The 23,168-nt window shown below is 44.0% G+C and overlaps 9 protein-coding genes across 9 annotated transcripts; 4 read left to right on the top strand and 5 right to left on the bottom strand.

Moving 5' to 3' along the window:
* Nucleotides 1-350: 350 nt before the first annotated feature.
* O0I10_002083 (uncharacterized protein) lies at nucleotides 351-3,183 on the top strand (the record flags this gene model as incomplete). Its single annotated transcript, XM_058482171.1, has 9 exons — nucleotides 351-405; nucleotides 474-1,063; nucleotides 1,153-1,245; nucleotides 1,317-1,422; nucleotides 1,475-1,537; nucleotides 1,602-2,335; nucleotides 2,399-2,484; nucleotides 2,548-2,860; nucleotides 2,962-3,183. 9 exons carry the CDS (start codon nucleotides 351-353, stop codon nucleotides 3,181-3,183), a joined length of 2,262 nt encoding a protein of 753 aa, XP_058347302.1.
* Nucleotides 3,184-3,921: 738 nt separating this feature from the next.
* Nucleotides 3,922-7,578, top strand: O0I10_002082 (uncharacterized protein; the record flags this gene model as incomplete). The annotated part of the gene is made up of 5 exons (XM_058482170.1): nucleotides 3,922-4,456; nucleotides 4,659-5,762; nucleotides 5,830-6,062; nucleotides 6,127-6,552; nucleotides 6,625-7,578. 5 exons carry the CDS (start codon nucleotides 3,922-3,924, stop codon nucleotides 7,576-7,578), a joined length of 3,252 nt encoding a protein of 1,083 aa, XP_058347301.1.
* Nucleotides 7,579-8,305: 727 nt separating this feature from the next.
* On the bottom strand, nucleotides 8,306-9,111 carry O0I10_002081 (uncharacterized protein; the record flags this gene model as incomplete). The annotated part of the gene is made up of 4 exons (XM_058482169.1): nucleotides 8,306-8,526; nucleotides 8,595-8,873; nucleotides 8,932-8,994; nucleotides 9,066-9,111. 4 exons carry the CDS (start codon nucleotides 9,109-9,111, stop codon nucleotides 8,306-8,308), a joined length of 609 nt encoding a protein of 202 aa, XP_058347300.1.
* Nucleotides 9,112-9,297: 186 nt separating this feature from the next.
* On the top strand, nucleotides 9,298-13,193 carry O0I10_002080 (uncharacterized protein; the record flags this gene model as incomplete). Its single annotated transcript, XM_058482168.1, has 8 exons — nucleotides 9,298-10,379; nucleotides 10,448-10,653; nucleotides 10,723-10,835; nucleotides 10,892-11,608; nucleotides 11,663-12,456; nucleotides 12,517-12,649; nucleotides 12,717-12,929; nucleotides 12,987-13,193. 8 exons carry the CDS (start codon nucleotides 9,298-9,300, stop codon nucleotides 13,191-13,193), a joined length of 3,465 nt encoding a protein of 1,154 aa, XP_058347299.1.
* Nucleotides 13,194-13,565: 372 nt separating this feature from the next.
* O0I10_002079 (uncharacterized protein) lies at nucleotides 13,566-14,430 on the bottom strand (the record flags this gene model as incomplete). Its single annotated transcript, XM_058482167.1, has 5 exons — nucleotides 13,566-13,903; nucleotides 13,964-14,140; nucleotides 14,200-14,242; nucleotides 14,301-14,318; nucleotides 14,377-14,430. 5 exons carry the CDS (start codon nucleotides 14,428-14,430, stop codon nucleotides 13,566-13,568), a joined length of 630 nt encoding a protein of 209 aa, XP_058347298.1.
* Nucleotides 14,431-14,978: 548 nt separating this feature from the next.
* On the top strand, nucleotides 14,979-17,782 carry O0I10_002078 (uncharacterized protein; the record flags this gene model as incomplete). Its single annotated transcript, XM_058482166.1, has 10 exons — nucleotides 14,979-15,387; nucleotides 15,462-15,741; nucleotides 15,823-16,083; nucleotides 16,170-16,390; nucleotides 16,445-16,488; nucleotides 16,552-16,869; nucleotides 16,955-17,008; nucleotides 17,089-17,548; nucleotides 17,610-17,661; nucleotides 17,731-17,782. 10 exons carry the CDS (start codon nucleotides 14,979-14,981, stop codon nucleotides 17,780-17,782), a joined length of 2,151 nt encoding a protein of 716 aa, XP_058347297.1.
* A 266-nt stretch (nucleotides 17,783-18,048) lies between these two features.
* Nucleotides 18,049-18,822, bottom strand: O0I10_002077 (uncharacterized protein; the record flags this gene model as incomplete). The annotated part of the gene is made up of 5 exons (XM_058482165.1): nucleotides 18,049-18,243; nucleotides 18,303-18,439; nucleotides 18,543-18,611; nucleotides 18,675-18,719; nucleotides 18,795-18,822. The coding sequence occupies 5 exons, from the start codon at nucleotides 18,820-18,822 to the stop codon at nucleotides 18,049-18,051; spliced, it is 474 nt and encodes a 157-aa protein (XP_058347296.1).
* Nucleotides 18,823-19,046: 224 nt separating this feature from the next.
* O0I10_002076 (uncharacterized protein) lies at nucleotides 19,047-20,505 on the bottom strand (the record flags this gene model as incomplete). Its single annotated transcript, XM_058482164.1, has 3 exons — nucleotides 19,047-19,502; nucleotides 19,558-19,847; nucleotides 19,905-20,505. The coding sequence occupies 3 exons, from the start codon at nucleotides 20,503-20,505 to the stop codon at nucleotides 19,047-19,049; spliced, it is 1,347 nt and encodes a 448-aa protein (XP_058347295.1).
* A 181-nt stretch (nucleotides 20,506-20,686) lies between these two features.
* O0I10_002075 (uncharacterized protein) lies at nucleotides 20,687-23,167 on the bottom strand (the record flags this gene model as incomplete). Its single annotated transcript, XM_058482163.1, has 13 exons — nucleotides 20,687-20,876; nucleotides 20,939-21,104; nucleotides 21,164-21,265; nucleotides 21,325-21,430; nucleotides 21,490-21,546; nucleotides 21,613-21,752; nucleotides 21,810-21,996; nucleotides 22,061-22,256; nucleotides 22,320-22,447; nucleotides 22,512-22,684; nucleotides 22,744-22,812; nucleotides 22,868-22,920; nucleotides 22,983-23,167. The coding sequence occupies 13 exons, from the start codon at nucleotides 23,165-23,167 to the stop codon at nucleotides 20,687-20,689; spliced, it is 1,752 nt and encodes a 583-aa protein (XP_058347294.1).
* Between the last annotated feature and the right edge of the window lies 1 nt (nucleotide 23,168).

Raw genomic sequence — 23,168 nt, 5'->3', positions numbered from 1 at the left:
ATAGTGTGGCCTGAAGAAGGGGGGTGTGAGAACTTTGTTACACCGCAAGAGATGAACCATGCGGTCAGGGCTGCTTGCCGAATGCTGCTGTTGCTGCAAAGTCTGCTCCGATTGTGAATTGTTGGTCCAGACCGGAAGTGATTCTCCCTAATCGCACTCGTTTCCTTTTTTTTGTCTACAGCCAGCCAAGCAAATTCATGGTTCCCTGAGAAAACTTTGGCCACTATTATAGACAGCTGAAACAATGCACACCCAGCTAATATATCCGATCATTGTCACCATGTTGACATCCACTCACACACCTTGTTCTTCTTTTTCCCTTTATCAATACACCGACCATAACAACGATCATGGGCAAAAAGTCTGTGCGTATTGCTCCAGATGATGAGAAAAGCCTGATGACAGGTAAAAAACAACTCCCGCTGCTTTGTGTTGCAAACACTTGCATGAGAAACTCAAGCCTGCATGTGCAGATCCGGCACCCATGGCCACCAATGACGATGTTGTTGACATGCACAAAGACGTCGAGGCTGCAGCACCTTCGGAGCTAAGACCTAAACGGTCATTTCTTCATCGTGCCATGCTGCACAGAGGCGATCATCATCCTTCACCACCATCTCCCGTTCCGAGTGAGAAAAAGCAACCCGATGATGATGATGACGATGATGACTTTGATTGGAACGATGATCCGGATCAACCAAAACCAAGGCGACGCAAAACAACGCGTGAAAGAATCCATGCAGCAATGCAAAGACCTTGCTGTTGGAATTATTTATCACCCTTTGCCAAGCGACTTATCTTTGCCATTGTCGGCTCATGTATCTTTATCTCAGCTGCTATATGTGTATACGCATTATTACCAGAACCTACAGAGGAAGAGCGAGCACAACCAGGGTTCAAAAACGTCCGAAGCAATCTCCAATGTTGGCTTTATTGGGCTGCTTTCCAATGGCACATCTTTTGGTTGACCACTGTTGTTGTCGAAGCCGTACCCTCTGCGGTATCTTTATGGACCAAATTGTTCAAAGGTCGTCGCTCGGAACGTGTCAAGTCAGCCATGGAGGTAAGTAAATGGCTTCTATGTTGTACAGTGATCGGCTGGTGTCACATTTCATTGTCTCATTATTCGTTTTACATCCACAAACTCCTTAGTACTACCTTAGTGTCAAGCGCTATCTCACGTTACTTCTCCTGTCATCTTGGAATTGGGGTTCATGGGCATTTCTAATAGACTATCCCTTTAATGTAAGTAAAAAGTGGAAATTTAAGGGGTTTGCTATCGGCTACTCATATCCTTATTACTACTCTCTCTCAAGTCTGTCAAGAATCAAGGTTATACAACCATCATTTTCAAGGTGTTTGCATGCATTTTTGTGGCATGTTGTTGGCTTTTTGCTCAAAAGGTCATTGTGCAATTGATTGGTACGTAGCCGATCTCTAAGCTTGCATTTCATTGGTCTTAACCTTTTTTTAGCAACACGCTTTCACAAAGAAGCCTTCAGCGACCGCCTGCAGCAAAACAAATATGCCCTGAAAAGTAAGCTCATCCGACAGCTTTCTTTGTTCTCATGCAAGCCGAATCATTAACAAATCTTTTGTAGTTCTCGATACCCTAAGCAAATCAGAGGCACGACGTTCACGCCCTGATGGCCTCCGAAACCGCCGACCCAATAGTGGAAGCTCAACATCTGACAAGGAGTTGCAATCCAACATGAGCAGTGCGTATAGCACCGGCATTGATCATGATCGTGCCACAGGCAACGACCCCAAGTTTTTCAACCAATTCCAGAAGCGTATACAAAACATGATGCTTACCGATCAACCCCAAATTCGAAGCACCATTGACCGCAACAAGGTGGATATCAATTCTACCGATTATGCAAAGAAGGTGGCACGAAAGCTATTTTATTCATTGGCTTATCCGAACGAATTGCCACCTACGTCAGATGAAGCAGCTAAAAAGTCACTCGAAGTTAACCACTTTGCACCTTATTTTCAATCACGGGAGGAGGCTGAAAAGGCATTCTCGGTGTTTGACAAGGATGGTAATGGCAACTTGACAAGACGTGAGTTTCGAGATACCGTATTGGAAATCTATAAGGAAAGAAAGGCTCTGGCACAATGCGTACGTGATACAAGTCAAGCACTCGGCAAAATCGATATGCTGCTACTTGTCTTTAGCATTATCATTACAACATTTATCTCTTTGGCGATTTTCAACGTGGATGTTTGGCACTCATTACTGCCATTGGGCTCGTGCTTATTGGCTTTGACGTTTGTGTTTGGTGACACGTGCAAGAACACGTTCGAGAATGTCATTTTCCTTTTTGTCACGGTATGAAAAATCTATTTTTGTTCCTTGACATACATAATGCTTACATGATGTTACTTGTTTTAGCACCCGTACGACGCTGGTGACTATCTCTTGATCGACGACACGTTTCTTTTGGTGCATAATCTCGGCTTGATGGGAACCGTGTTCATGTGAGTATATGGGCTATGCATGGGCTTTGACAATGAACCTTACTTACAATGAATTCTTATCAGCCGTGGTGATGGTCAGCTCTTGTATGCGCCCACAACGGTATTACGCACCAAGTTGATTGTCAACGTGAGACGCTCTCCGGATATGGGCGAGACCATCATCATCAATGTGGATTTTCGTACACCCACAGAACGTCTCAATTTGCTCCATAGTCGTCTTTCGGAATGGGTCAACAACAACTCTCGTGATTTTGCACCAGGCTTTGATGTGCGTGTCACTGATATTATCGATGTCAACCAAATTATCTTGTCGCTATGGTTACCACACAAGGGCAATTGGCAGGATTTGGGAAAACGCTTCCAACGTCGTACCAAGGTAAAGAGAGGGAAAATGGGGAACATCAATGTGTGTGGGGGAATTGCATTGTTTTATGTGTGAGTAACATTGTATGTTTCAAAATCGTTCCTCCCCCCTAGTTTATGATTGCTTTGAAGGACATTTTGACCGAGCTTGATATCCGCTATGAGTTACCAGCACAACGTTTCACGCAATCCATGGGTGAACAATCATTCCTGCATACGCAGGGGACTCAACAAGCTTCATCGGATGGCAGCAGTATTACAAGAGTGACTCCTCAATCCTTTTCCCAAGGTGCTCAATGTACCAATAGCAATACCACCACTGTAGAGCAGCGGTGATGATAAAGAAGTATGATAGAATGATATGATTGTACAAATGTAAATGTGTAGTTGTAGAATAGAATGTATAAAAAGAATTATTTGTCCCATCCTGTGATCTACAAATTCTCGAGAGGGATGATGATATCTATTAAGCCAATGTATTACATTGGCCGCGTGAGTGGGTCCAGGTCATCCAAGATGTAATAATATTATCGAGTGAGAAATCTACTTTGGATAAGCTTAGCGGAGTCTGAGAAGTGAGGCCAACTAGCCCATCGTCGGGCTTGATGGCGGTGGTCGATCCTTTTTGATGGCTCACACAAGAGAAATCTTGGCCAGGCACACATGACAGCTATGGCTCGAGTGTGCTGGGATGATTCTGTAAACAAGGTAACACATTTAAGCAGTATCAAATGAGTGGAGTGTGAAGCGGGCAAGGCAACTTTAGGTGGGCAAACATATCAGGCAATCAACGTGTGTTCTTGATCCCAGTGATTCGTTGTCCGCAAATGAACACAAGTATTCGTCGTGCATGGCTGTCACCGTGGTAGGGGCTATTTTTATACACGGTACCTTCCAGCCTCTCTTACTCTTTTCTTCCTAATCTCTTTTTTCCCCTTCCTCCTCCTTCCAGATCGTGGGTCCTTTGTGTGTGTGTGTGTTCTATCACCACAGTCATCCAGCTCCATTTGTTGATATTTATATTGTTCAGCCACTTGTTTATTGACAACTAGTCCTCTTTCCTTTCCTTCAAATATGCCACCACCACCACCACCACCAGGAGGAGGTCCCTACGGCGGTGGACCACCTGATAATGCCTATGGTGCATCCACAGGCAATGCTTACGCCAATCGCAACGTTTCTCTTGGTCGAAAACAAACAACTCTTGGTCGAGCACCTACTCGACGTATTGTGCCTGGAGCCAACAGTATTGCCAATGCAGGCCAAAATATCCAACGTGGTCGTACTTTGATTCGACCCGATCGATACCAAGAACCCCCACCGCTATTGACAGGCAAATCCCAAAAGAGTCATTCTTGGTTTGATCCTTGGGTGTTACTTTCACGCATCGTTACCTTTTGGGCATTACCCGGAATGCTTAAAGCCATGAAGATGCCTGATCCTGGTATGCAACAAGCCTGGAGAGAGAAGATAACATTGTGTTTCCTTATTGCTTGTCTTGGTGGTGTCGTCGCTTTTATTACTATTGGTGTCAGCTCTGTATTATGTCCACCTGATGCATCACAAAACCTTGCCAACTTTGCATCATACAATGACACAGCAACAAGTGGTAAGTAATAGTAGTGGTGGTAGTAGTTGTGTGGGTGAGCCATTGGGAGAGAAGGGATGAGAAAAAAAAAGATGATGGATAATGAAGGAGAATATGGGGCTGGGATCTGGGGGTGCATCCTTCCAAAAGGGGCAGGCTTGCTTCATTAATCAAGCACACACGTATACACACGTACTCATTTATTTACTTTTACACACATTAGCTGGTCTATTGGGTGTTCAAGGATGGGCCATTAATGTCTCTCAAGCTGTTACTTCGGATGATGCCAACTTTTTCAAGTACACGGATGTCCCAGGCACTGATGTCACCAATCTCTTTCAGCATGGCACCGATATTCCTTCTTGCCAGGATACTGGAAACCCAACTGCCAACGCTTTCACCGCTGTCACTTTCAACCCTTGTTCCGCTGGCAACGGCAATGGTGGTTGCTCCCTCGGCACTATCGATGAATCCACCTTCAGCAGCATCAAGGTTGAGAATACAACACGTCGTGTCGGCTACGACTGGAATTACCTTGCAAGCTCCAACTTGACATCCTACTTTGTTATCGACGGCAATGTACTCAACATGGAGCCCTACATGAACGCCAATCCTTCAGCCATTGCGGGTGACCCTCTCGATGCGTTGATTCGTGATGTGCTCAATAGCAGCTATGCAGCTGGTGGTCGTGATGCTACCAAGATGTTTAGACGTCGTACCGAGTTTGAGGCATCGATGGATTGTTTGATTGCAAAGTACAAGGCTGGCAACATTGACAAGGCTACACCAGGTTGTTTCGCATCTCAATTGATTCTCTACTTTGCTCTTGGATGTGTGCTTTCCATTGTGTTGGCTCGTTTCTTCATGGCTTTGATCTTTGCATGGTTCATCTCTCGTCGTTTATCACGCACTCCTCCCCCTGTTGCTGGTGCCGCTGCCACAGTGCATCATAATCAATCTATGGAAATGGGAGCTATCGGTGGTGCAGCTGCTGCTGGTGCAGGCTTGAGCAAGCAACTGGTTGAAATCGGCAACGACTTGTATACAGTAATGTTGATCACTTGCTATTCCGAGAATACGGAAGGTATTCGTGGCACCGTTGAATCTTTGTCGATGACCGATTATCCCGACGATCGCAAATTGTTGTTCCTGATTGCTGACGGCATTATTACTGGTCACGGCGAAACCATGACAACACCCGACATGTGTCTCAGCCTCATGCACTTCGATGATCCAGCCATGGCAAACCCTGAAGCTAAGGCTTACATTGCTGTTGCAAATGGTGCCAAAATGTACAATCGTGCAAAGGTTTACGCAGGTCATTACGGTATGTAACACATGGCTCATGTGCCACCATCGCTCTGTGGCAATTCAACCAACCTTTTCTGTTATAGTTTGCAAGGGCCACAAAGTTCCGATGATCTTGGTTGTAAAGTGCGGCAATCCTGATGAAGAAGGCGGTGCTAAGCCTGGCAACCGTGGCAAGCGTGATTCCCAGCTTATCCTCATGAATTTCTTCAGCCGTGTTACTTACAATGATCGCATGACACCTCTTGATTATGATCTTTTCCAAAAGATCCATTGGCTTATGGGTGCCACTCCCGACTTTTTCGAATTATGTCTCATGGTAAGTTTATTTTGGGAACACAATGAGAGAGAATGGGTCTGCTGATAATTTCATTGTCTTGTAGGTGGATGCTGATACCAAGGTCTATCAATCAGCTTTGCGTTATCTCGTCAATTGTATGGTCAACGATAACTTGATTATGGGTCTTTGCGGTGAAACCAAGATCGCCAATAAGCGTGCAAGTTGGGTCTCCGCAATTCAAGTCTACGAGTACTTCATTTCCCATCATTTGGCTAAAGGCTTTGAAGCTGTCTTTGGTGGTGTCACATGTTTGCCAGGTTGTTTCTCCATGTATCGTCTCAAGGCACGAAAGGGTGACGGTGATTGGGTCCCTATCATCACCAAGCCTGAAATTGTCCAAGAATACTCCTCCAACACCATCGACACCCTCCATCAAAAGAACTTGTTGCTTCTTGGTGAAGATCGTTTCTTGACTACTCTCATGCTTCGCAATTTCCCTTACCGCAAAATGACATTCACTCCTCAAGCTGTAAGTAACGTGAACAACATTTATGTTTGTATTTATTCAATAGCTAACGTATCTACTACTCTCGTGATATAGATTTGTAAGACCATTGTCCCTGATGAATTCAAGGTGTTGTTGTCTCAGCGTCGTCGTTGGATTAACTCAACCATCCACAACTTGTTCGAATTGGTTCTTGTACGCAATCTTTGTGGTACATTCTGCTTCTCTATGCAGTTTGTCGTCTTTATGGATCTTGTTGGTACTTTGACGCTTCCTGTTGCCATTGTCTTGACCGTTGTCCTTGTTGTTTCGATTGCAAGTACACAAATCACAAGTTTCCAAACAGCCGTGCCGCTCATCCTGCTGATTGTGGTTATCTTTTCACCGGCGTTGCTCATTTTCTTGACTACTCGCAAGTGGGTCTACTTTTGCTGGATGATTGTTTACCTCATTGGATTGCCTGTATGGAACTTTATCTTGCCTGTGTACTCCTTCTGGCACTTTGACGACTTTTCATGGGGTGAAACTCGTAAGGTTGAAGGTGAAAAGAAGGGTGATGGCCATGGCAACGCCGACGGTGTGTTCGATCCATCAACTGTACCACTCAAGCGCTGGGAGGATTATGAACGAAAGCGTGTACGTGCAAACAAGCGTCGTGAGCGTAAAGAGCGCCAACTCCGTGAAATGGGACCTGTACACTTTATGCATTCGGTTGTACCACCTGATGAAGATGAGAGCAAGCGTGGTCTTTTGGCGGATTCCCAATTCGATGATGATGCTTACAGCAGCCGTTCAGATGTATCGGGTCAAGATCCTATGGGCTTTTTTGATCCTTCAAAGGAAGCTCCCGCACGTGCTGGCGCTGGTGGTTATTATCCAACATTCCGCCCACAAAATGATGCATCACCTGCACCTCCACCACCTCCACCATCTAATGTCCCAGGCGGCAATTGGGCATCTTCTCCACCACCTCCACCACCAGGTCCTGGTCAATACGTTGGTGCTCGTCCACCACCACCTGGTCCTCAAGGCCAATACCATGGTTTCTAATCCGTAATGCACTTTTTAAAAGCATTCTCCACACACATATTACACTATACTCGCACTTTGATCACACACTCACACTCACACACTCACACGCAAACACACACACAAAATCCGTTACATATTACCCGCCCCTTGCCTTTCCCTCTCTTTTTTTTCGTTGTTCGCAGCACAAATCCTTTGCATCACTTTTTTTACCTTATCATTGCTGTTGTCTTTTCTCTCTTTCTTCTTTATGTGTGGTTCCTCAAGAAGATTGCTAGAGAACAAAGAGAGCAGGATAGAAATCTTATTGTGTATTTTTGTTTCCTTTCCAAAAACATTTATCATGTCCTCTTTCAATCATGAGCATATAAAGACTACAGTCTTCTATGGCTGTTTCTCACTCAATGTTGGCTTTGCAATATCTTTGTGGTTGTCATGGTTGTGTTGTCACCATAGCAACGGTTACCAATAGCAAGATGATAACAACATCCTATTACTATTACGATTACTTGTTGAGTTGGGATCGTATGGAGTAATTCAAACATGTGTGATGATGCAACGTTGAAGATGTACATACGATATTGAAGAATTGCGATTGATGTTTATTGTAAGATAGCTGTTGCAAAACCAAAAGTGCTTTTTTCATTTCTGGCGTATAAAACGAGATGTAATGTACAAAAGGAAGACTTCATGAGGATTCGTAAATGCTAGGTAGAATGATGTTGAACTCTTCTTAAAGCCAAATGAGTTATCGGAAACCGCCACGGCCACGGAAACCGCCACGACTGCCACCACCACGGCCACCGCCAAATCCACCACGGTTACCGCCAAATCCACCGCGACCACCAAAGCCGCCACGGCTGCCACCACGGCTGCCACCACGACCTCCACGGCCACCACCACGGCCACCAAATCCGCCACGACCAGACTTCTTTTCAACCTTTCCTTGAAGACCAGTAGCCTTGCCAGCTAATGATGGAAAAAAGTGAATAAGTTTGTACCAAAAATGGCAACCTCATTCATTCATTTATGCTTACCTTGATTGAGAGCCTTAGGCTTAGGAAGGAAACGTTCCAAAGGCAATAGGCGATCAGTGCTGATGTACACCTTATCATCGGGCTTGAATGAAGTGGCGACCATACCTTGATCCATCTTGACGGTGAAATAAACTTCGTTCATGGGACCAAGAATCTCATCCACCTTGCCGATTTGCGACTTGTTCTCGAGATAGATAGGTGCATTGAAGTAAGGAATCTTGGGATTAATCGATTTGCAGACCATTTCTCCCTCGCAAGCATGCATGAACGAGCCCATAGCTATTCAATACTATTAGGATCGTGCTGATCAGTGTAATAAAGTTGAATGAATACATACGAATAACTTGATCTGGAGGACCTTGAGATGCACCTTGGAAACCACCACGGCCACCGCCACGGCCTATAAAAGAGGGGGAGAGGAGTGTGTTATTGTAAAGTTGCGATCTATGGCAAGGTTGCTATGCAATGTACCTCCACGGAAACCACCTCGTCCACCACCACGATTGCCGAATGCCATTTTACTGTATTTGTTGAGTAAGGGGGGAAAGAATTGAATAAAAATTGACAGCCCAATGAAGCAAAGCCTTCCTGCCGAAAAGAGTCACGCATCAGGGAAGTTACACCCAGTAGTTTTTTTTTCTTTAACATCCCTCTTCTTTAACCTGTCAGCTGTGAGTGCCGTGCGTCAGCCAGCTATTTCGCCATGCCGTCAACCTTCAACACCTTGGAACGGGAACGTATGTTCCAAGACCCCCCCAGCAATCGTTTCGGTGTCCCACAACTTCAAGAAGTTACCAAGCCGCATATCGAGTCTTTCAACTGCTTAACTCAATTCGGTGATTCCAGCGAAGGTGGTCTTCTCAACATTGCTGTCAAAGATATTGGTACACTCTCGGCATTCGACGGCAAGCCAATCGACATCAACGTCAACGAGAATGGCGACGCATTGGGTCACAAGATCACTTTTTGGGCAGAGGATCCAAAGATCTCACAACCCATGGTCTCTGACAAGGACGTCTATTCGTTGCATCGTAAAATCTACCCGAGTCATTGTCGTGAGCGTTTGAAGACATACAGCGGCAAGCTTCAAGTTCGATTCTGTTGGCGTGTGGATGATGGTCCAGTGAATTCGGATATTCGAGAACTTGGTCAACTTCCTGTCATGGTGCGATCCAATCGATGTAATCTTAAGGGCCTCTATCCAAAGCAGCTTATCGAGCATCACGAAGAGTCCGAGGAGATGGGTGGTTATTTCATCGTCAATGGTATCGAGAAACTTGTTCGTCTATTGATTGTCCCACGACGCAATCATGTCACCGCCATCATCCGTAATTCATTCCAAAATCGTGGTCATGCTTACTCCCAATATGGTTGCGCTATTCGATGTGCTCGCCCCGATCAAACCACTCAAACCAACACTGTGCATTATCTCAACGACGGCAATGCCATGCTTCGATTCTCTTGGCGAAAGCAGGAATACATGGTCCCTGTTGTCCTCTTCCTTAAGGCATTGGTGGATACTTCGGATAAGGAGATCTTTGATGCATTATGCCAAGGCGATTACAAGAATACATTTTTGACCGATCGTATCGAATTGCTCTTACGCAGCTTCAAGATCTATTCGCTCTATACTCGTGATGCTTGCTTGAGCTATCTCGGCGAGAAGTTCCGCATCATTATGGGCTTGGATGATGATTTGACCGATAAGCAAGTGGGTGAAGCTGTTCTCGACAAGATCATCTTGGTGCATCTCAACAACAACCGCGACAAGTTCAACATGCTCATGTGAGTATATATATGCATGCTATATGGGATGATCCGTTTACTCATCCATAATGGAAATGGGTTGATAGTTATATGATTCGCAAGCTGTACGCACTTGTCTCTGGTGAATGTTGCGCTGATAATCCCGATTCTCCTCAACACCAAGAAGTTTTATTGCCCGGTCATCTCTACAACATGATTATCAAGGAGAAGATCCATGATTGGCTTCAAGGTGTCAAGGCCCAGTTTAGAACGAATGTGCGTCTCAATCCTGAAAAGGTCGATTTCTTTGATCGTAAGTAATTGGATATGGGGGAGAGTGTGTGGTATCAGCAAGGTGGATGCTTACATTGGATTTTATCAGGCAACTATATCATGAATGCTATGCGACGAGTAAATCCGGATGTTGGTCAAAAGTTGGCTTATTTCTTAGCCACTGGTAACCTCGTATCCAAGACAGGTCTCGATTTGCAGCAGGTATGTTTTGTTGTCAGTGATGAGAACAATGGATATTTACTAGTAAATTTTTATAGGTCAGCGGTTACACAATCGTTGCTGAAAAGCTCAATTTCTACCGTTACATTTCCCACTTCCGATGTATCCATCGTGGTGCTTTCTTTGCTGAATTGAAGACCACTGCTGTTCGTAAGCTATTGCCCGAAGCTTGGGGTTTCCTTTGCCCTGTACATACACCTGATGGTTCGCCCTGTGGTCTGCTCAACCATTTGGCACACAAGTGTAAGGTGATCAACGAACCTTTGGATGTCAACAGCCTACCCGCCCATTTGGCATCGCTTGGTGTATCACAACCTATTTTGCATTCAATTGGTCGCCCTGGTGATGTTGCTGTTTTGTTGGATGGTCGTATTGTGGGTTGGTGTTCTCCAAAGACAGCTGAAAAGGTTGCCAAGAGTCTCAAGATTTGGCGTGTCAATCAACAAAAGCAAGTACCATTGGATATGGAAATCGCACATGTACCCGCTAGCTATGGTGGTGAATATCCTGGCTTGTACCTTTTCTCATCACCTGCTCGTATGATGCGTCCCGTCAAGTTCCTTGCTAATGGCAAATTGGATATGGTTGGCACCTTCGAACAAGTATACATGGACATTGCCTGTATGGATGATGAAGTTGTACCTGGTGTCACTACCCATCAAGAATTTACACCCACCAACATCTTCAGTATTGTCGCCAACATGACTCCTTTCTCCGATTTCAACCAATCCCCAAGAAACATGTACCAGTGTCAAGTGAGTAATAGATGGCAAGTTATAAGGAGTGTGTTACTAAATGAAAGAGTATAGATGGGTAAACAAACAATGGGTACACCTTCAACCGTTTTCAACCACCGAACAGACAACAAGATGTATCGATTGCAAACCGGTCAAACACCTGTTGTACGCCCTGCATTGCATAACGACTACGGCTTCGATGGCTTCCCTAACGGCACCAATGCGATTGTGGCTGTCATCTCATACACCGGTTACGATATGGAAGATGCTATGATTTTGAACAAGTCAGCACATGAACGTGGTTTTGGATATGGTACTGTGTACAAGAGTGAGATTGTCGATCTGGAGGCCATGCGTGCTCAGGGTGAGACCGTATCATATCACTTTGGCCTTGGTGACAACAACAAGAACAATAGCAAGTTGCGTAGCTTGCTCGGCAATGATGGTCTTCCTCATATCGGTGTTCATTTGAAGGCTGATGATCCCATGTACTGCTACGTTGACCAGGCAACAGGCCGTGGTATGGTGAAGAAATACAAGGGTCCCGAGGATGCTTATGTGGATGAAGTACGTGTGCTTGGCAACGATTCAGGCAATGGTGAATTACAAAAGGTGCACATCAAGCTGCGTATTACACGTTCTCCTGTCATTGGTGACAAGTTTTCATCACGTCACGGTCAAAAGGGTGTGTGCTCACAAAAGTGGCCTGCCATTGATATGCCATTCACTGAATCTGGTATGCAACCTGATGTCATTATCAACCCACACGCTTTCCCATCTCGTATGACTATTGGTATGTTTGTCGAGAGTCTGGCAGGAAAAGCTGGTGCCTTGCATGGTATTTCACAAGATAGTACACCATTCAAGTAAGTCTGATACCATTTTTATCCCCCTTTTGAACATGTTTAGCTGACTTTGAGATCTAGGTTCAATGAAAAATACACTGCAGCAGATTACTTTGGTGAACAATTGCTCAAGGCTGGCTACAGTTACCATGGCAACGAACCAATGTACTCTGGTATCACTGGTACCGAAATGAAGATGGATATCTATATTGGCGTAAGTACATGGTGCAGGTCATGAAAAGGTGGAAGGATGATCCATATTGACAATGATGATCATATAGGTCGTCTATTACCAACGTTTGAGACACATGGTGAACGACAAGTTCCAAGTGCGTACAACTGGTCCTGTACATAACCTCACAATGCAGCCTGTCAAGGGTCGTAAGCGTGCTGGTGGTATTCGTCTCGGTGAAATGGAGCGTGATTCACTGTTAGCACACGGTACCAGTTTCTTATTGCAGGATCGATTAATGAACTGCTCCGATTATTCACAAGTAAGGCGTTGGCAAAAAGGGAAATATGCAATTGGAGAAATTAACATGATTGTGTAGGCTCATGTTTGCCGACTATGTGGCTCACTGGTATCCCCCATTTGCACCAAGATTGTATCAACATTGGCCAACAAGCGCACATTTGAATGTCGATCATGTGGTACTTCAGATGGCATCGAGCTCGTTGCTATCCCTTACGTATTCAGATACCTGACCACCGAGCTTATGAGCTTGGGTATCAGACTCACCCTTGGTGTCAATCCATAGACTTTTTTTTTTGCAACACACTCAAAAAGCAGCATCCTTTCATCTCTCTATTTTATGTCTTTCCCCGTAAACCTTACTGTGATTAAAACTGTAAAGCATCATTCATTCCTCTCATCATCATGAGCACATTACGTGTTATCGATCCAGCACTCATAATGAATGGCGTGAGAATCCAATTTAAATTGTTGTGAAAAGGGGTAAACAATGATGCAAGGTACTTTATAACCATAACGAGGTAATAATATCATATACACAAAGAGGAAGGGCGTATGTAAATGTGTATGGAATATATCGTGTGTTGAGAAAAAGGTGACTCTAGTTCGTATACGTTGGGGATGGGAGCGTATTATAAAGATAAAGGTGATATGTATATCAGCAACATGAGCGTTTCTTGGACTTTGTTGATTCTGAAGTTGACAATGTCAGTGATGATCCGCCACCATTGAGATCCAACTCGAGTTGCGGGATTTTGACGATTTTGGCAATGTAGGTGAATGCTTCTTCAACGTTTGTACCATCCTTGGCACTCGCTTCGAAACAAGGGATCTTCATACGTTCACTCGAATTCTGCTCAGCCCATGCTCGTGCTTGTCGACGAGATACAACACGGTCATCGATATCGATCTTGTTGCCGATAATCAACATTGGAAAATGCATCGCTTCTTCTGGCGGTAATGATGATTGCTTCAAAAAATCCTCACGCCATCGTCCTGTTGTTCATATATTACATTAGTAAATAGAATGATATGAATCCTATCCATGCACCTTACCAAGATGTTGAAACGAGAGAAAGTTGTTGACATCATATACAAGAATACACGCATCCGCACCACGATAATATGCCACTCCAAGCGACTGAAAACGCTCTTGCCCTGCTGTGTCCCAGATTTGTAGCATCACCTTCTTGCCATCCTCTGTCTCCACTTGTTTGGTAATGAAGTCGGCTCCTAATGCACAGCTCATTAGCACATGTATTCCTCTTCCTTACACTCCTTGTATCCCATACCAATAGTAGCCTTGTATGCATTTGTAAACCGCTTGTGAATAAACTGGGTTGAACAGTGGTTAGGAAACGCTGTTGATAATGTCGACTCGAATGAGACTCACTTGATTGCGTAAACTTGTCTATGGATACAACAAGGCATTAGCGCCATTGTCTAAAGTGAGATGTAGAGCTTCTTACCTTCCCGACGCCTCCATCGCCGATAAGAACGATCTTCAGAATGTCTTTATGCATCAAAGAAGTCGCCCTCCCGACCGGAAAAGAGGTCGCTCCTTTTGGGAAAAACTAAGTTCAATAGAAGTCAGTATTGTGATGTAAGCTCGAGCTGCTTTATTGTATGCATGAAAGCCATAATGACACATGCTTGATCTTTTGTTGTAGGATTAAACCCATTTCTCTTCTATATCCATTGCACTTCTTTCATCAATACCTTCCCCCTCCTGTTGAATTGGTTACAGTATGGGATATGCGGAGCCATGACAACCAATCATCATACACAACCATCCAAGGTTGCTATTATGAAAATGATCCCAAACCTATGTTGGAAGCAATACTAAAAGATTCAATAGACATCATCATGGAGCTCTTCTCAGCTGGAAACTCGGAGCACTTCTAGAAGTTAACCCCACTTCATTGCACAAGACTTGTACTACAGTGGTTGACCATCCAGGTATATATGGATTTGCACATCACCTTCTTGCACGGCAATACCTCTTTCCCCTTCCATTCACTTTTTTTTATATATCTAATCTCATCTTCCTTTCATTTGCTATTACACCCGTATGTTGTTAGTACGCTCCTTATTCCTTCTCATCTATGCATTATTGTGCTGGATTTCCACTGCTACTACTAGCTCTGAGCATGATCACCAAACCAAGGGTCTCAAAGTGGGCGTAGGCATGGGCGACATTACTGGTCCAGCTGCCGAGATTACCATGATGGGATATGCTGATCTAAGCCAAACGGGCAAAGGAATTCTGCAACGTATCTTTGCACGAGCTTTTATCATTGCCAACGATGATGATCGCATTGTCTTTGTCAATTCGGATACAGCAGCTGTCGGTGACATTGTCAAGAAACGGGTTGTGAAGAAATTGCAAGCATTGTATGGCAACAAAGTCTACACGGAGAAAAACGTGATGATCTCGAGTACCCATAACCATAACAGCATGGGCGGTTACTTGCAGCATGGTATTTATTGCTAAGATTGGGATAATCTCCCATATAAGTTCAAGGCTTCATTTAACCTAAAATCATCCATGTAGCCATGTATGAAATCAGCGTGCTTGGATGGATTGAAGAAACCACAAAGCCTATGGTCGAAGGCATCGTCAATGCTATTGTTCGTGCTCATGATCATTTACAAGATGGCACTATCACCGTCAGCCGTGATGAATTGTTGAATACTAGCATTAGCCGTTCTCCCGCCGCTTATTTACTCAACCCCAAGGAGGAGCGCGCCGAGTACAAGTATGATGTGGATAAGGAAATGACCTTACTCGGTTTCCGTGACCAAGATGGCAACGGCTTGGGCTTCCTCAATTGGTTTGTGTTCCTTCTTTTTGACATAGTTGCGGGCATGAACTCATGTAAAATTTCCTTTTATTCATGTATTGTATGAACCAGGTTTGCTGTTCACGGCGTGTCGATCAACAAAACCAATCACTTGGTCAATGGTGACAACAAAGGCTATGCTGCTTATGCTGCTGAAAAGCATTACAACCCTGGAAAGCTCGCTGGCAAAGGACCATTCGTTGCTGGATTTGCACAAGCAAACGAAGGTGATGTCACTCCCAATACTGTTGGCCCATTCTGTTCAGGCACGGATATACCATGCGATGGGACGCGTGATACGAAATGCCCAGGCACATCAACCTGTAATGGCAGGTAACACAAACTTCTATGCAGCGTCAAAGAAACACAAGGATGTAACGTTAAATTAAATTACGTACTTGTTGTACGTGGGGAAATAGAGGACCTGGTTGGGAAAAAGGCGATCTTGAATCCAATCGCATTATTGGTCAAAACCAAGCCGACAAAGCTATCGAGCTCTTTGAGCATGGTGATGAGCTCATGAAGTTATCAGGCCCCATTGACTACCGTCAAAAGTTCTGGCACATTAGCAAGGCCGTTGTCAACCGAGAAGATGGCACCAATGTCTCATTATGTCCATCTGCAATGGGTTATGGATTCGGTAAGAAGACCAATTCTTCATCAAAGTGTCGCTTAACATCCTAAATTTTTATAGCTGCTGGTACAACGGATGGTCCTGGACTCTCTGTATTCTTCCAGGTATTCAAAAACACTATTTGAAAAAGGAAGTAGGCCACGTATACCAACAAGTAATATACATAGAACACCACTCATGGCAATCCATTCTGGGATTTTGTTGCTGATTTGCTCAAGAAGCCAAGCAAAGAGCAAGAAGAATGCCAACAACCAAAACCTGTGCTTCTCAATACCGGCGAGATCAAAGTACCTTATGAATGGCAACCTAGTATCATTGACGTCCAATTGGTGCGCATAGGAAATTTCTTTATTGCAGCTGTGCCATCTGAAATGACAACTATGAGCGGACGTCGTCTCCGAAAAGCTATCAAAAAGGTGTTGATTGAGCAGGGTGTGGGAAACAACGATACCATTGTTATCCAAACACTCGCTAATGGATATGCGGCAAGTACTCACGAGGCGATAAAAGTCGTTCTTTGTCTAACCTTGCTCCACCTTCTCATCATCATCTTTTATTGCCCCGATTTAGTCTTATTGTGCCACCTATGAAGAATATCAAATGCAACGATATGAGGGTGCCTCGGTAATGTAGCACACATACAACAGGATATGTAGAGCGATTTTACTCACACACGTCATTTTACGTATTACTACCACTATTAGACACCTTATGGGCCGCATACACTGGATGCATACATTCAGGTGTTCACCGAGCTGGCTACAGCTATGGCCAAAGGAGAGCCTATCAAAGATTCTGAAACGCTTCCCGATTACACAGGCAAAGCGTTCAACCTTGCACCTTCTTTTCCAGCCGATAATCCTGGCGTGGGCAAATCATTTGGCGACATTATCAAGGACGTAAACAAGGATGGCAACTATTCACGAGCTGATAAACCTGTCGTGTCAGCAACCTTTGTCGCTGGCAACCCACGCAACAATGTCATGTTGGAAGGCACCTTTTTGACTATTGAGCAAAAGCAAGAACATCACAACAAGACGTCCACTTGGAAAGTCGTCCGAAACGATCACGATTATGATACCCGTTTCCTCTTTTCTTACAAGGCCAAAATCTTTGGTTTATCACAGGCCAAGATTGAGTGGCATGTAGACGAGGAGGTGCCAGGTATGTTGTTTAGAAAGATACGTCAAGTACAAAGTGAGCTAATTTCGTCTATGATGTAAAGCGGGGACATATCGCATTGGCTACTTTGGCCACCACAAGAAGACTCTCACTGGGTAAGTCGTATACTTTATTAATGTGTATCATAAAGTTGCTCATAGTATTTGGTATTCGATACTTCATAGCGAGGTCAAACCGCACAAAGGCTATTCTTCTGAATTTACTATAGTGCCATAAAAACGATTGTATAGTAGCTATACTATTACTATACACATGGTTGCTATGTTACATTGGAAATCAATAAAGTATAATGAATGAACCTATTACGTATGTGATTGCAGCATCCGTCCTATGGAGGAACGTGTAGTAAACTTTTGCTGTATGATTGAAAAGTCACGTGCATGGATCCACGCCCCCATTGTTATCCAATTTCATTATGATCCCAAATCTCCAATAGATAAATCGCTCTTAGTGTTGATCAATCCAAAAGCATATGCATTTTTTTATCTTCCAGGACTCAAACTTCTATCTCTGTAACTACGTCGATCGCCACCTCGCCGAGATCCACGAGATTCATCGTCATCCTTGGCAAAAGCAAAATCGACTTGAAGGGGTTCATCGTACAGGGTGGTACCATTGGCTTCGTTAATGGCCGTTTGTGCTTCTTTGAGTGTCTCGTATTCGATCAATGCATAACCCTACAAGGCGTAAATAGAGTCAGGTTCATGAATCCAATGACAAATCTAATCCAATGTACCTTGGCATAACCAGTTCGTCTATCAAGGTTCAAGTGCAAATTCTTGACAGTGCCGTAATCGGAAAAGCGCTCCATAAGACCTTCTTCGTCAGCTTCAGGGTGAACACCACGCACAATCAAAATCCATCCTTCAATCGCTAGATAGATACATGGATCCAATTAGTATGATAGAGATGGGATAACGTAAACACGTACAACCACGCGTTGAAAGCGCAGGAAACGTCCCAGGAAGATACTTACAACGCTGAGGCACTAAATCATTATCTCCAACATCCTCATCCATGCGCATATCGTTTCGTCCTCTGGCATCTATTAGAAGGGCAAAAGTGTTACCGAATCACCCAACGCATCGTTCGTGACAGAGAAACGTACCATCATTGCTGGAGAAACCTCGACCTTTTGTTCGAACTTGTGAAGCTATGGAATGAGAATTGAATAGCAAAGAGGTTAGCTAGACTGCAAGCAGAATTCAAGAAGGATCCATGCACAAACCTTCATCGACGATCATACGATCAGCCATTTTGTAGTATGTAAGAGTAGTAGTGAGGAGCGGAAGAGAAGTGGGAAATGCCTTGTGACGGCCAGGCTCCGAAATCCAGCTTGCTTGATGATCCTAATTTAGGAGAATGCCTTTTTCTTGTAATGCATACATAGCGACTCAATAATATACGAATAGCTTTATCAATGATGAATTCAACATAATATACGGAACAAAGTGGATAATAAAAGGGGATAATTGGGGAATTAAAAGATAGTAAGCAAACTAGCAACAAAGAACAACAATGCAATGCTGGTGGTGGGTGTATATCGATTTGCGGTGGATGGGGAGAATTGCTCTTCATGATGGTCACTCGCATGACCCTCGTGTTCTGATGATGATGAAGATCCATCGCCTTGTGGATGCTTATCAGCTGAAGCTGCTTGCAATTGATCTTTTCCAGGACTAGGATTGTCGATGGTAGGATACACCCAGTTTTCTTCCCAATAAGGATATGGATCGTTCAAACATTGATGAATGGGCATGACATTAAACTGTTCCTGAAGCTTGGGTAACCACTTTTCAACCATTTCGACCGTTTCTCGGCTGGATTCATGCTGCAACGTGATATGACCATGTTCATTGTCTTCGTTATCGATACGAGAATCAAGCCATTCCTTATAGTATCCATCTACTTCAGTGGCATTGATGCTTTGGCTGGCCTATTTTTGTCGTCAGCATTGGCATCCCCTAAACAATGATCCCATTTGTACTTACCAATCCCCAATCATTTGTATCCCGGTCCCAAATAATAGTACGCATACCCATCAACCATGCAATGGCTCTAACACGATCATCCACATCTCCAAAGGGTGGCCTCCAGCACTTTGGCGTAATTCCCAAGACTTCCTTGATGGCCTTTTGTGTCCAATACAATTCTGATACGACTTCCTCATTGGTAAGTGTTGTCATCAGTGGATGTGACCATGTATGTGAGCAAATTGTATGACCATCTTTGAGTGCACGTTGAGCTGCTTCTGGAAACGAGATGACATTTGAGCCAATATCTATACAATGGAATAGTTAAGCTTCTGTCAAACACAATGGGACATGTTTATGCTTACAAAATAGAGTTGCTTTTTGGTTGTTTTGTTCTGCCAAGTAATTGTATAAACGAGGCTCTTGCCATTTTTGCTCTGCGGCATCCTTGCTCCACACACGGAAAGGCCCATCATCGTAATTCAATCCCCAATCTCCTGCTCGTGGACAAAAGCTGATATCTTCAGGTATATAATCTAGTTTTGGTTCCTTGCATGTCGTACTCGACCACCAACAATCGGGATCCATCTTTGTATCATAGCTCTCCATATCAAGTTCACCCTCACCCACAAGCCGTCGTTTTGAGATCTTGGGTACTTTGGACCAATCGAGCTGATCAAGCACAGCCTTCACTTCTGGATCATCCACAGGCGGTCTTTTGGAAGGTTGAGGATAACGAGAAAGATCAAGACCATTCACCGTGTCGAGTAATGATGTTTTGATACTATCTTCGACGTTGAACATGTGACCATTGGCACTCTCGCTTGGTCCAAGGAATTCTGCAAGCCATGCTGGTGACGATACAGCCAAGATTCCACTGCTAGTTTTATCGCCAGTATTATCAGAGACGCTGGCTGTAGATACGAGATAGGAAAATGTAAGCCCAAGTGCGACTGCTAAGCGCATGAAGAAAAAGTGGCAGAACAAAGTGTGATACAATGGATGTAATAATGAATGTTGTGTGCTTTTAAATATGTATTATGAAGGAAGGAGGGGGTGTGTGTGATGTGGTGTGAGTTCGAGTCGAAATGAAATCTATTTGTTGTCAAGTGCTGTCGCTGTTGACATTTCACCTGGGGACAATTGATCACCCGTCTGATAGTAAAAGATAGACATTCAAACCGATCATAGCACGGGAGAAGGTTCCTTCCTTGATAGCATCCAATAATATCTCTGCGTCATCAAAATTGACGTGTGGATTGAAACTGGCAACAAGCAAATAACGTGCATCATCCACCCTGGGTAACATCGCAGTACTCGGTGCCACAATCAGTGTCCTTGTATAAATGAATGAAGCTTAGTTATTTGCAGCATCATCAACCTTGATCTCCTAACCTACCTCTCGAAAAATGTTCCGTCTTTGGATGGGGCAAAGTTGACGTGGGGTTCGTACTCGTCATGAAGGTTCAATAGCGCCACGCCGGATCTGGAATGGAGTTCCTTATCAAGCCGATCCCAATCACTTCCAAAGTCTTCAATACGCACATGGGGCCGATCTCTAGACACTATGATAGATAACGTCAGATTAAAACGGCTATGAAAACCTTTACCCATTAACCATTACCTTCCCAAGCTTTGGGATATCCAACCAAATGCCGTGGGGCCATGTATGTCTTGTAAAAGAGAACATTGGAGGTGACATTGTATTCATTGGTGTAGGCCATATCTGCATCTTACATTAGTCTCTATAATCTCAATTACAAACAAAAGGAGCATGTCACTTACCGGCTGTTTTAAGATCACAAATTAACTCGCTGTTGGCAGCAAGCTTGCAGTTGCGTAGTCCCAAAGTTTGTTGCTGAAGATACATCATCGATGGTACAACGCCGCCCTATATATACTAGTAAGTAACCAAGTAGATCAGCATCCCACTAAGATTGAGAAACATACTTGATGCAAATAGCCAAAGATGAATCCAGTGATAAGGTTGAAAAACATCCAAATAATCTATCCCAGCATGTATGAGTAACAATGTCACTATGCATAGCATCCTCCCTCTACTGAGAGCCATACCCAAAACGTGCGTGAAAGCTTCGTACGATTCCAAGTGAATATGAAGATCAAAGGCACAAGCAAAGGGGCTAAGAAACGGGCTTCTTGATGGGGCACGAATGATAAACCTCCCAATCCAAAAACCACAATGGCAGAAAGAGCTGACACAAAAGACGTATTAGCGTTGATATGCATCTATGATTAAATTCAACACTTACTTCGATAAATGATATGCTGTTCATTCGCTTTGGTTACAGCAGCAACAGCTCCAAGCACAAGTGGTCCAAAAAGCATAGGGAAGTTGACCAGGAAATGAAGATACAAGGGGTGAAGGCCATGCTGTTCTAAATTGCTCTTATCGGTGTTGTACAAGAGATTGTTCAAAGGTGTCAATACAGGAAAGCCCTACATGAAACGATCAATCAGTACTACTGCTACGCTTATCTCATTGCCAATATCAAATTCTTACCGATGCACGTATAGTCAAGAGTCTTTGGGGATAGGTGATCGCATCCATCACTTGCACAAAATCGGTCAAGGGCACGTTATCAATGATCACTTGAATGGTTCCATAATAAAGAGAATCAACAAGAACAAAGACAATGGCCACCAAAGTAGCTCCGAGAGTGAATGGTATCAACGAGGAGAGGAAACGTTTGGGTTGACTATAAAGATAACAGGGTCATGATTAGCATTCTTCTCAAGTTGGCCACTTCCCCATCAACTACCTTGTCGTGAAGCCATGATACAAATAGGCAACACCAATAGGTAATCCAAACAAAGCAAATGTGATCCGAGTAAATACACCAGCAACCAACAGGCTCCCAAGTGCAAAAGCTGACGTTGAAGACGTTACCTATTATAGCGATGTGTGAGCCGTTGTAATCATCCAACCCATAAAAGCGATGATGATGACTCACATTGTCAAGCAAGGTACAAAAACACCAGATGGTCAAGCACAGGATGAGGGATTCGAATGAATTTGAAAATGGACGCACATAGTACACCAGGGCCACATGGCTTGTTGCAAATAGTGCCATTGGCAACTTGGGATCCTTATCCAGGCAGCGGCATATCCGATAGATGGCATAGTCTAAACACATACTCAGTAAGTGACACAATATTTTATGCGGTGCTCGTTCCCAAACTTACCCATCACCAACGTGGCAACCAAACACGAAAACCTTTCCACCAAGAACATGTCAACCGCATTGGGAACGACTATCCAATTGTAAGCCTATCATCATCAGCCACTTGTTGTCAATGGATGCTATACCTGGTTGCGATACAGTCTTCAATATCCAAAATGGCAACCCTGTTGTAAGAAAACTTTATAGCGTACAAATGAGATACAAACACGCGTACCAATGAATACACAATAGAAAGCTTACGGTGGTATCACGGCGCGAATGGCATTCTCTTTTTCAAATTCCCAAGGGATGTAGCTGTCGATGTTGAGTATGGCGTTGGCTGTGATTTCGGGTGACTGAAAGTATTCGTCCGGGTGCACGTATCCAGGAGTACTTGACGCAATCCAACGCACCCATAAGAGGGCACCATATAGGAATTTCGACATT

The sequence above is a fragment of the Lichtheimia ornata genome (assembly GCF_029851405.1).
Source record: "Lichtheimia ornata isolate CBS 291.66 chromosome Unknown scaffold00005, whole genome shotgun sequence".
Taxonomy (NCBI): Eukaryota; Fungi; Mucoromycota; class Mucoromycetes; order Mucorales; family Lichtheimiaceae; genus Lichtheimia; species Lichtheimia ornata.
Note: the sequence above shows the minus strand (reverse complement) of the source record. Positions and strands in the feature narration are given on the sequence as shown.